General features: G+C 32.5%; 1 protein-coding gene across 6 annotated transcripts in view; it reads left to right on the forward strand.

Moving 5' to 3' along the window:
* Positions 1–13,498, forward strand: part of sp3 (phosphatidylinositide phosphatase spermathreecae) — a 110,503-nt gene extending 97,005 nt beyond the window's left edge. For 2 of the 6 annotated variants that reach the window (XM_073960632.1, XM_073960630.1), the window contains 2 exons: positions 12,796–12,943; positions 13,012–13,498. In XM_073960632.1, coding sequence (XP_073816733.1) covers positions 12,796–12,943; positions 13,012–13,143 — 280 coding nt within the window. In that variant the 3' untranslated portion in view covers positions 13,144–13,498. The remainder of the gene's footprint in view (positions 1–12,795; positions 12,944–13,011) is intronic. The other 4 variants (XM_073960633.1, XM_073960631.1, XR_012409020.1 and 1 more) reach the window with 3 other exon arrangements.
* The last annotated feature ends 343 nt before the right edge of the window (positions 13,499–13,841 follow it).

Genomic DNA, 13,841 nt, shown 5'->3' on the forward strand with positions numbered 1-13,841 from the left:
TGTGTTCTTCACTTTACGTGTTTTTTGTTTTTCTTTTAAGGATTTATTCCTTTTAATGAAATGTTTGTATTTGTAATTATTATTTCTTCAAACTGCAAAGAGTGAATTTTTCCTCTTTTTAGTATAAGGTTTTTCTTTTCATAGCTTTTTTAATGTTTTATGTTTTTAATTATTAATTGTTCTTTAAAATTGTCACTTTTGTTAGTTATATGTTTTGGTTATTTATTTGCGGGTGAAGCGGCCTGCGTGCAACGCGTCCTTTTCCTTAATTTGTACTAAGCGGCCTCCTTCTTCACACTTTACACGATTTTAATTTGCTCGGGCGCCAGTTAGACCTTTGAGTGTCAAGGTCTTAAAAAAAATGAAGATCAACTTGACCCCGCGGGGACCCCTTTTTACCTTGTAAGTTCAATTGTCGAAATTGAACTTATATTTGCGAAACTTATCAAAGGTTTCATAGCTGCCTTTTTACGGATTAAAAAAACGATTTGTTTTATTGAAACCGACTTTATTAGTTGGCAGCTGGTAAAAGAGTGACTTAAAGCTATTTTACAATTATAAAGTGGGAATACAATTCTTAAATTTATTTTCTTATTTAACACATTGATTTTCCATGAAATCATGCCACTCAGCTTTAAAAATGAGTTGTTGCTACCAAAAAGAAATTCTAGTTAATTTGATCTGCAAGCGCCAAGCATTGCATGGGTTGACGAAGTCAATTACCGGATAATGTATTTTTTGGGTTTATTGAAATAATTGGACAGACGAAATGTGTGGAATGCAGTTTCATTGAGTTGGCAGCTTTTACAACGGAAATGTATTTTTTTGGGTTTATTGAAATAATTAATCGGAATTGAATGTTGGGAATATTTTGGAGAGACGAATGTCTGCAATGCAGTTTCATTAGAATTGAGTAAGCAGAATTTGCAACTATATTGTTGTTGGGCTGAGAATTATTCTTCAGGGAAATTATATTTTATTGGGTCAACAACCTGTTATGTGTTAACTTATATAAAGTTCCTTATTTTGAGGAATAACTTTTATATCTCCGCCAAAATTACATAATTCTTTAATAAAAAGGTTGCAGTCATAAGATGAGAAACTATGGAAAAAATTGGGATGAATTTAGGCAGTTGGTACTGCAGATTGCAGCGATTATGTGCAGGCCCGCGATATTTACCAGTTAGGTGGCAATGATCACGAACTCTATCACCACCTAACGGTTCATCGCATATGTGGCATCTGACACTTGTTTTAAATTGTGATTCTTCTTCGGGTGTTAAAGCGATCATTGGTTTAACTTTTGTCAAATAGTTATTATATAAAAACTTGCAATTTTTTATTAAATTTTCTAAGAAGACTTTTGGGGCATCGGGGTTAGTATAACTAAAGAACTTATTTAAATCATTATTCCACTGTTATTGGGATCTCCATCCCCATTTCGAAGAACACTCTCCGCATCAGCATATATACTAATGCCCACCCTCTGCATCTTTTTGTAATTACCAAATTTGAGTATGGCATCCTTCTTCGTCTTGGGCATGCTGCAAACTACACCCCCACATTGTTTTTTGTGAACATCGAGGTCCTTCTCTTTATGAAAGTGTTGGACGCATCCATTACAGATATATACTCGCCCATCATGAGCACTTAGTTGTGATGATAAAAGTCTGAAATTATCAGAAATATACAATTAAATAATAAATGATTTGAGTATCATTAAATGTTTATATATTACCGTGACTTGTTTTTTATATTCATCATCGTTTTTGATGTTTATACATGCATGTTTTGATCTCAAGGATGCTGGTGTTGGAATGAAATGGTTACATTGACTTTGCTAATATTGACGTCAATTTTTAAAAGTTTTTCTTTCTTGAAACTCATCTGATTTGTCGACAGGCTCATTCTCATGGTTGGTAAAGATTTCCTCTAGATCATCACCTAGGGATACTATCACAGACTTGGATATGTGATTAAACACTTGTTCTGTTGTCGTCGACTCGGTAGATTTTGACGGATTCTCTTTTACAGCGGTGGGCTTCACATATTGTCCCTGCAGCTCCATATTGGCTTTGATACAATTATTTTAAACTTTTTATTATTGAGTCATTAGCGTCTTTTAGAAAATTACGGGATAATATGTCTTTAGTATTTTCAACTTCAATGTTCATTCTTCAATGTAATGTTCTGATTGAATGCACTTTTTATAAGTTTTATATTCTTTTCTTAGAACACTGCGATGATTGTCACTTTGAATACAAGATATCATATTCTTCACTATTACGTTGTTACTCTGTACATAACTTATCGCCCCAATTAATTATGTCTATTTAATTTGCATGCTTACTCAGTTGTTTGCGACATAACATTTAAAATTTGTGTTATGGGTTTCTTTTGCAATATTAATAAAAATAAACCAACTTATATTCAGTTCACTATCGACAGAAATTCTCCGAGCCATCCAGCTTTATATTCCGCCCAATTCCTATAAAAATCCACGGAGCCATCCATCCTCTTGCAATCGTTTAAAATTAAATGTACAATTTTAATATGGTTAATTTTATCTATGTATATCGCTTTCTCATTTAATTTTTTGCACAATAATATTTAAAATTTATGTTATGGGTTCATTTTGTAATAATAATAAAAGCAAACCAACTTATATTCTGTGCAATTTCGATAAAACTTCTCAGAGCCATCGTGCCTGTATAACTTTATATTCGGTCCAATTCCTATAGAAATTCACAGAGCCATCCTCTTGTAATCGTTTAGAGTTAAATGTTAAACTTTAAAATGGTTAATATTAAATTTTACGTATATTACTTTCTCCTTTGGATGCCACCGTGGTGCAATGGTATGCACACCCGCCTTGCACACATACGGTCGTGGGTTCGATTCTCCGGCCAGGCAACATCAAAACACTTTTCAACGGTGGCAAAATACCCCTCAGTAATGTTGGCGACATTTCCTAAGTATTCCAGCCATGTAAAACTTCTCTACAAAAGTGGTGTCTTAGACACGCCGTTCGGACTCGACAATAAACTGTAGGTCCCATATCATTGAGCTAATATGAATCGGGGTGCACTCATTGATATGAGAGAAGTCTCCCTTGTCCCTTATGGGATTTTTGTGGAAAATTTATTATTATTATTACTTTCTTCTGTAACTATTTACAACATAATATTTAGTATTTTTGTTAATGGTTAATTTAGAAATTCTCAGAGCCCTCTTGCTTATCCAACTTTATGTTCAGTCCCATTACTATATAAATTCACGGCCATCATTCATGCAATCGTTTAGAGCTAAACGTTAAATTTCAGTTAAATTTTAGTATGTCTAATTATAGATTTCACTTACATTCCTATATGTCGGATTTTCATTGCGAGGTATTTAATCGATTTTTTTGCTAAAATACTTACTTATTCAACTATATACATCTATTTAATATATTGTATAGAACATTTATGAAAGATGTTATTTCATCTTTTTCGTAATTAAATTGAAAATTTTATAAATCCATCAACCTATTTAAGGATTCTTCGTTTTAATAATATTTTTGATCAAAATTTCCCTCTAGACATGAAAAAATGGGTTGTGCATTAGAAATAATTTCAAAAATTTCCTCAAGAGTTTTTATGTGTATCCATCGATCGTATGCATCAATTGCTTCTTTAAATTCTTTATGACCTCTTGATATAAAATGTAAGTCTGGATTATTTAGCCATTGGACAGATTGTGGAGAATTAGTAACAGGTGTTGGCAAATTTACTTTGAACCACTGTAGTATGGTATGGGACGAGGGTCTTCCTCTAAGAAGTTTGGACTATCAGTTCGCAGGCGTTTACAAGAACTTGTAACTCTTTCATTGCTGCTGTGTCGTAATGATCTAGCACAACTTGCATTCGTCTCTTCGCATGCATCCACCATTTGTCTGAATTTTTGTTCAATAGATCCAATTTCCGATTAGGATTAGGCAATCTCCGAATTTGTCCCCCGATTTGGATTTGTACAAGATCCCGTCCTTCTGTACACAAATATATTGTGAGATTGAAGAGGTAAAGTTCTGACAATTCATTGCTCCAGACTCCGGACTTCCTGCCACGTCGGGATTTAACAGGTACTCCATGAAGGAGGCTGCATCTTCATTGCGAAATGTAGTAGTTGCAGTCATGGATGATGTGTAGGTGTTCCCAGTCTTCTTGAAGTGCTTGGCAATGATTGCAAATCCTCCAGAGTAACATCGACATCGTTCTTGAAGCATACTAACATAGTTTGTAAGCTCTTCCACATCTCCCGAAATAATGTCATGCATTTCCTTTTGTCCACTCGCAAAATGGATCGCACAATTGTTCCCACGTCGGACAAGAACTTATTAGAGTTTTCTTCTCCTCGTCCGTTATTGTTACTAATCCACTCTTCAATAGATGTGAATACGTCTCTAATGGGCACCTCATCAAGTGAAATTTTTGAACATGATGATCCCATAGTGTCGGGCGAAAATCTTCTTTCACGATATTCTCGAAAAGCTCCTTGACGTTCATTAAAATGGACGCTGCTATCTCTCCCAACATTCGATCCATCATTCTCCAACATGCAAAATGAGCTTTCCGAACAACTTTCGTTTCTATGTAATGGAATTTATACCCATCGTTGAGCAAAATCATATTAACATGATGTTTCCTTTCCTCCTTTTTAAGGTAGTATGGACCTTCAATGGAATCTCTTTCATATCCGAAAACATTTACACTGATTTCGGCGTTGTTGCTTTCAAACACTTTTATGTTTCTAACTGCTAATGGAAAACTTAAACCCATAAAGTTCAGTGTTATTCCTGTTTCTAGACGAATGATATTTTGTTTTATATGGACTATATATGAAGAAGGTCGATCAGCATGTATTTTTCTCGGCAAACTTAGTGCTGCTAACATTCACCTTTTAAAACAATATTCATCATCGTTTTTGATGTTTATACATGCATGTTTTGATCTCAAGGATGCTGGTGTTGGGATGAAATGGTTACATTGACTTTGTTAATATTGACGTCAATTTTTAAACGTTTTTCTGTCTTGAAACTCATCTGATTTGTCGACAGGCTCATTCTCATGGTTGGTAAAGATTTCCTCTAGATCATCACCTAGGGATACTATTACAGACTTGGATATGTGATTAAACACTTGTTCTGTTGTTGCCGACTCGGTAGATTTTGACGGATTCTCTTTTACAGCGGTGGGCTTCACATATTGTCCCTGCAGCTCCATATTGACTTCGGTAAAATTATTTTAAACTTTTTATTATTGAGTCTTTAGCGTCTTTTAGAAAATTACGGGATAATATAATGTCTTTAGTATTTTCAACTTCATAACATGTAATGTTCTGATTGAATGCACTTTTTATAAGTTTTATATTTTTTCTAAGAACACTGCGATGATTGTCACTTTGAATATAAGATATCATATTCTTCACTATTACGTTGTTACTCTGTACATAACTTATCGGCCCGATTAATTATGTCTATTTTATTTGCATGCTTACTCAGTTGTTTGCGACATAACATTTAACATTTGTGTTATGGGTTTCATTTGCAATATTAATAAAAATAAGCCAACTTATATTCAGTTCACTTTCGACAGAAATTCTCTCTGTCAATCAAGCTTTATATTCGGCCCAATTCCTATAAAAATCTACGGATCCATCCATCTTCTTGCAATCGTTTAAAATTAAATGTACAATTTTAATATGGTTAATTTTATCTATGTATATCGCTTTCTCGTTTAATTTTTTGCACAATAATATTTAAAATGTATGTTATGGGTTCATTTTGTAATAATAATAAAAGCAAACCAACTTATATTCTGTGCAATTTCGATAAAACTTCTCAGAGCCATCGTGCCTGTATAACTTTATATTCGGTCCAATTCCTATAGAAATTCACAGAGCCATCTTCTTGTTATTGTTTAGAGTTAAATGTTAAACTTTAAAATAGTTAATATTAAATTTTACTTATATTACTTTCTCCTTTAAATATTTGCAACATAATATTTCGTATTTTAGTTAATGGTTAATATAGAAATTCTCAGAGCCATCGTGCTTATCCAACTTTATATTCAGTCCAATTACTATAGAAATTCACGGCCATCGTTCATGCAATCGTTTAGAGCTAAACGTTAAATTTTAGTATGTCTAATTATAGATTTCCCTTACATTCCTTTATGTCGGATTTTCATTGCGACGTATTTAATCGATTTTTTTTTTTTGCTAAAATACTTACTTATTCAACTATACTACTATAATACTTACTTATTCAACTATACTACATCTATCTAATATATTGTATAGAACATTTATGAAAGATGTTATTTCATCTTCTCCGTAATTAAATTGAAAATTTAATAAATCCATCAACCTATTTAAGGATTCTTCGTTTGAATAATATTTTTGATCAAAATTTCCATCTAGACATGAAAAAATGGGTTGTGCATTAGAAATAATTTCAAAAATTTCCTCAAGAGTTTTTATGTGTATCCATCGATCGTATGCATCAATTGCTTCTTTAAATTCTTTATGACCTCTTGATATCAAATGTAAGTCTGGATTATATAGCCATTGGACAGATTGTGGAGAATTAGTAAATTTACTTTGAACCACTGTAGTGTGGTATGGGACGAGGGTCTTCCACTAAAAAGTTTGAACTGTTTTGGATTATCAGTTCGCTGGCGTTTACAAGAACTTGTAACGCTTTCATTGCTGCTGTATCGTGATGATCTAGCACAACTTGCATTCGTCTCTTCGTATGCATCCACCATTTGTCTGAATTTTTGTTCAATAGATCCGATTTCCGAAATACCTTCAGTTGGATTAGGCAATCTCCGAGTTTGTCCCCCGATTTGGATTTGTACAAGATCCCGTCCTTCTGTACACAAATATATTGTGAGATTGAAGAGGTAAAGTTCTGACAATTCATTGCTCCACACTCCGGACTTCCTGCCACGTCGGGATTTAACAGGCACTCCATGAAGGAGGCTGCATCTACATTGCGAGTTGTAGTAGTTGCAGTCATGGATGATGTGTAGGTGTTCCCGGTCTTCTTTGAAGTGCTTGGCAATGATTGCAAATCCTCCAGAGTAACTTCGACATCTTTCTTGAAGCATACTAACATAGTTTGTAAGCTCTTCCACATCTCCCGAAATAATGTCATACAATATGCATTTCCTTTTGTCCACTCGCAAAATGGATCGCACAATTGTTCCCACGTCGGACAAAAACTTATTAGAGTTTCCTTCTCCTCGTCCGTTATTGTTACTAATCCACTCTTCAATAGATGTGAATACGTCTCTAATGGGCACCTCATCAAGTGAAATTCTTGAACATGATGATCCCATAGTGTCGGGCGAAAATCTTCTTTCACGATATTATCGAAAAGCTCCTTGACGTTCATTAAAATGGACGCTGCTATCTCTCCCAACATTCGATCCATCATTCTCCAACATGCAAAATGAGCTCTCCGAACAACTTTCGTTTCTATGTAATGGAATTTATCCCCATCGTTGAGCAAAATCAGGTTAACATGATGTTTCTTTTCCTCCTTTGTAAGGTAGTATGGACCTTCAATGGAATCTCTTTCATATCCGCAAACATTTACACTGATTTCGGGGTTGTTGTTTTCAAACACCTTTATATTTCTATGTGCTAATAGAAAACTTAAATCCCATAAAGTTCAGTGTTATTCCTGTTTCTAGACGAATGATATCTTGTTTTATATCGACTATATATGAAGAAGGTCGATCGACATGTATTTTTCTCGGCAAACTTAGTGCTGCTAACATTCACCTTTTAAAACAATATTCATTATCGTTTTTGATGTTTATACATGCATGTTTTGATCTCAAGGATGCTGGTGTTGGGATGAAATGGTTACATTGACTTTGTTAATATTGACGTCAATTTTTAAACGTTTTTCTTTCTTGAAACTCATCTGATTTGTCGACAGGCTCATTCTCATGGTTGGTAAAGATTTCCTCTAGATCATCACCTAGGGATACTATTACAGACTTGGATATGTGATTAAACACTTGTTCTGTTGTTGTCGACTCGATAGATTTTGACGGATTATCTTTTACAGCGGTGGGCTTCAAATATTGTCCCTGCAGCTCCATATTGACTTTGATACAATTATTTTAAACTTTTTATTATTGAGTCTTTAGCGTCTTTTAGAAAATTACGGGATAATATAATGTCTTTAGTATTTTCAACTTCATAACATGTAATGTTCTGATTGAATGCACTTTTTATAAGTTTTATATTTTTTTTCTAAGAACACTGTGATGATTGTCACTTTGAGTATAAGATATCATATTCTTCACTATTACGTTGTTACTTTATACATAACATATCGGCCCGATTAATTATGCCTATTTTATTTGCATGCTTACTCAGTTGTTTGCGACATAACATTTAACATTTGTGTTATGGGATTCTTTTGCAATATTAATAAAAATAAACCAACTTATATGCAGTTCACTGTCGACAAAAATTCTCTCTGTCAATCAAGCTTTATATTCGGCCCAATTCCTATAAAAATCTACGGAGCCATCCATCTTCTTGCAATCGTTTAAAATTAAATGTACAATTTTAATATGGTTAATTTTATCTATCATTTAGTTTTTTGCACAATAATATTTAAAATTTATGTTATGGGTTCATTTTGTAATAATAATAAAACCAAATTATATTCTGTGCAATTTCGATAAAACTTCTCAGAGCCATCGTGCCTGTATAACTTTATATTCGGTCCAATTCCTATAGAAATTCACAGAGCCATCTTCTTGCAATCGTTTAGAGTTAAATGTTAAACTTTAAAATAGTTAATATTAAATTTTACTTATATTACTTTCTCCTTTAAATATTTGCAACATAATATTTCGTATTTTAGTTAATGGTTAATATAGAAATTCTCAGAGCCATCTTGCGTATCCAACTTTATGTTCAGTCCGATTACTATAGAAATTCACGGCCATCGTTCATGCAATCGTTTAGAGCTAAACGTTAAATTTTAGTATGTCTAATTATAGATTTCACTTACATTCCTTTATGTCGGATTTTCATTGCAACGTACTTAATCGATTTTTTTTGCTATAATACTTACTTATTCAACTATACTACTACAATACTTATTTATTCAACTATATAAATCTATTTAATATATTGTATAGAACATTTATGAAAGATGTTATTTCATCTTCTTCGTAATAGGTGATGGCAAATTTATTTTGAACCACTGTAGTATGGTATGGGACGAGGGTTTTCCTCTAAGAAGTTTGGACTGTTTTGGACTTGGTCCATGATCATGGCGGTAGTCGATCGGACCGCGCAAGCTTTTGCTTCATTTTACTTACATTACTAGAATTTCCACCTGGACATATTTTTGTGTTTTTTTTTCATATAATTATTGTTTTCATAAGTATGTAAAGCAAAACCTATCCAAATTTATATCCAGCCCAGTTTCTATAAAAATCCACTGAGCCATATTTTTGAGTTTAACGTTACATTTTAGTATGACTAATTTTACATAAACACATTTTAGTGATTTTTTCTTATATTCGTTTTGAAATATGTACAACGTACGTACCTATCCGACTTTATATTCAGCCCAACTCCTATAGAAATTCACGGAACCATTGTAAATAATTAAACTTAAAATTTTTATACGGTTAATTTTACATTTTACTTATATCGCTTTCTCCATTATCTTTTTGCGACTAATGTTCAATATTTGTGTTAATTGTTAATTTGTCAATAATAATCTACGGAACCTCTCCAACAATTTGATTTTGGTTTAAATTTTTTAATATTTTTCGTTTCACATATTTGAAATTGTTTTTGAATTTCGCCTTTTTTAATTGTGGTATTTTCTTTATATTCGGCCCAATTCCTATAAAAATCTACAGAGCCATCCATCTTCTTGCAATCGTTTAAAATTAAATGTACAATTTTAATGGGGTTAATTTTGAATTTTATCAATATCGCTTTCTCATTGCACAATAATATTTAAAATTGTGTTATAGGTTAATTTTGTAATAATAATAAAAGCAAACCAATTTCGATACAACTTCTCAGAGCCATCGTGCCTGTATAACTTTATATTCAGTCCAATTCCTATAAAAATTCACATAGCCATCTTCTTGCAATCGTTTAGAGTTAAATGTTAAACTTTAAAATGGTTAATATTAAATTTTACTTGTATTACTTTCTCCTTTAACTATTTACAACATAATATTTAGTATTTTTGTTAATGGTTAATTTAGAAATTCTCAGAGCCATCTTGCTTATCCAACTTTATGTTCAGTCCAATTACTATATAAATTCACGGCCATCGTTCATGCAATCGTTTAGAGTTGAACGTTAAATTTCAGTTAAATTTTAGTATGTCTAATTATAAATTTCACTTATATTCCTTTATGTCGGATTTTCATTGCGACGTATTTAATCGATTTTTTTTGCTAAAATACTTACTTATTCAACTATATAAATCTGTTTAATATATTGTATAGAAAATTTATGAAAGAAAGATGTTGTTATTATTGTTATGTTATTTGAAATAGTTTTTGAATTTCGCCTTTTTTTAATTGTGGTATTTTCCTTGCTTATAACTTTACCTTTACGTTGATCAATTTATTACTTAATCACTAAGTTTTTCTATACTTTTTTCGCAGTATAATTTCACAATTCTGTTTCACTTGTCTCTTTTTGCGTAGGAAAATCGCTTTCATTGGGCCCTTTTCATGGATTACCATAAAGAATTGGTAATTCTAACTACTGCATCAGTTTTAATTCTGTGTGATCATTTTTTTTAACTAAGTGCTCAGCGTACTTTTGTATCCAAAAGACGTTCTATTACCCTCATAATGATCGTGACCAACTGAAAATACAGTCTTATGCCTCTGTCCAACTTCTAGTTGTTCAATATCGCTCTTAAGATGAACAATAAAAATAATTCGATTATTTTGGAATAGGATAGTTATCATCAACTGTCTTCTCATTTATTTTTCTATAATACAATCGATATAAACTGTATTTTTTAATACCGAACCTATTGATACATTCATTCGTTGAAGATAACGTTAACTGCACAGTTAGCCGAAGTTCCAACAGATTCTACCCAAATTGATATGGTATTAGGGATGATTCATCCTCCTTCATAAGGAAATCGAGTATTTCGTTACAAAGTGAAAATGTTGGAAAACTTTTGGCAGATGCAAAAGAAGCTGAGCTTGAGGATTTGAATTCAGTGATTGCGGAGGTCAATCCATTACCGTAACTCTGTTTTCAGTTAACCAAAACCTAGAGGTTGTTAAGGGTGGTTGTCTTGCTGATAGACCCATTCCAAAGGCATTTCGTATTCAATATTACTTATTATAAGATTTTTATGGATACATGCTGTTTTATAATAATATTATTTCTATGCTGCGGACCAACGCCATTACACTTCTCCCACCGTGTGTGACAGTCTTCTTGTAACTACTTGCCTCCATTCTTTTTCTTTTCACTGCCAATGGTATTAAATTTTGATTCGTCGCCGAACAAAACCTATTTACTTTCTGTCCAATTTAAGTGGGCTTTAGTGAACTCCAATCGATTTTTCTGATTACACATAAATATTAGAGTTGCGCAATATAGTTCCCGGAGCGGATCGATCTTTCTAGTTCCTTTTTCCAAAAGGAACTAGTTCCTTAATATAGTTCCATAGTTCCGAGAGCGATAAAGTTCAATGAATGTTTCTCTTTTATCGTTCTTTCTATTTCCTTCGTTCCAAACAGTTCCCAGACCGATATAGATCAATGAATCTTTCTCTTTCGTCGTTCTTTTTATTTCCTTCGTTCCAAATAGTTCCGAGAGTGAAGTAGTTTAACCAATCTTTTCTTTGTTTTCATCTTTTGGTGGATGAATTGACATAAAAATAAATAAATTGAAACGCTGTAACGAGGATGTGATTTACGTTTATTTAACAATGTGGCCGCATCTGAATGATTAAGGAAACGAACGTGAACGATCGAAGTGAGTGTGGAATTAAATGAAGAAAATGAATTATACAAATGAAAGAAATTATATGCACGACTGGAACTATATGAACTAAAGGAACTATATAAATGCAAGAGCCGGATATAGCTCCTTGGAACTAGTTCGTTCCGGAACTACACAACACTAATAAGTATGAGCGGGGGTTTACAAATTGTCGTGGTCTTATGGAGTCATGTAAAAACTGTCCGTATTCGGGCAGACGCTGTTTTTATATTCAGCAAGTCTAAAGGAAGTGGTATAATTACTCTTTTTTTACAAGTCTCATTATCAGCGTGTCTATCCGATCACTGGTCTTTCGCAGGACGCGCTCCACGTTTTATGACAGAAGTTTGTGCATTGGTTTTTAATTAGAAGTAATTCTGGATATTGCACTTTTATGAAAACCATTTCACAATTTTTTTTTTCAAATTTTAAATTATTCAATGGATTATAATAATATCTTAGAATTATTTATATAAAATCATTGTTTTGTTTTATTATTTGTTTAATTATGAATGTACGTATTTATTCACAAAGAAGCTTTAAACGCACTACCTTATATGTAAAATCTGTTTTAATTTATGTTTGTTTCGTCCCCCACCCTATGATACATAATTTTTTAACAAAATAATTGTAATTTTTTTAAATAAATAAAATTTGTTTTACAACAAAACCATACGATTTGTCTTTTATCTTTTTTGAACAAATTCCAATAAAATATTAAAACACATCTAACAGCAGCAGATCAATGTCGCCCAAAGATCTTAAGTTACCCATAGAGGCGGGTAAATTAAAACAATTAAAATCAATGACAAGTCCTTTAACAAAAATTGCCAAAGGAGTACAAAACATTGGCATGAATTTGGATCCAAGGAAAATTGCAAAGGTAATAAACCGCTACTTTTTTAATTTTAAAATAAATAAAAATATTTTCTATTTCTCTTCCACATTTAGACCGGTGTCTTAACACCCACTTCCACTGGATCTGCTGACAATACACCGCCCGAACGCAGTCTCAACAACAAGGTGCAATTAGAAGAAATGTGGTTGGAGCATAATTGTAAAACCAAACTAATAGCTTTGTAAATTCAATTCAATTGTCCAAAGAAGAAGCATAGGGAACATATTTGAAAACAAAAAAAAATATTAATAACTATTTAATTTATGTAAAATTATTTGTATACACAACAAGTCGAAACAATAACACTTAACACTGCTGCAATTCCAAAGAAATACAATATAATATATAAAAAAATAATAATGTAATCTACACACAATGAATTAATGCAATTAACCATAACCCAATACACCCAATACAATGGACAAATATTTATTATAAATATTATAGTACAAACAGTCGGTGGTGAAAAGCACGCAAATATGTAAGCGCATAATAATATTGAATGGTTGTTAAATGAACGAACAATTAGTTTGCTTAGCATTTTTGTTAATTTTAGTTCTAGATATAAAGAAGAAACCTTCATGCATGCACAGTCCGTTACAAATGAATACAAGAACAAAAATTTGCATGCAATGACCTCAAATTGAGATGATTGATCTTGTATGAGTAGTTTTGTATGGTAAAGACGACGGCAATGGTTAATAACTGTGATTCAACAAGTTCGCACAGCCTATTTGTGAAATTCCTAAAAAGTTAGTCGATGGTTTTAACGCACAGGTAGTAGATTTTTGGAGAAAACATCTTTCATAAGGCTTCACCTTTTCGGCAATATTGGCTGACTACCGAAACATCAGATGCTTTGCAAATGCCTTAAGCATCCTAC

This window comes from Musca autumnalis, unplaced genomic scaffold (genome assembly GCF_047663935.1).
Source record: "Musca autumnalis isolate F117 unplaced genomic scaffold, ASM4766393v1 scaffold_1, whole genome shotgun sequence".
Lineage (NCBI taxonomy): Eukaryota > Metazoa > Arthropoda > Insecta > Diptera > Muscidae > Musca > Musca autumnalis.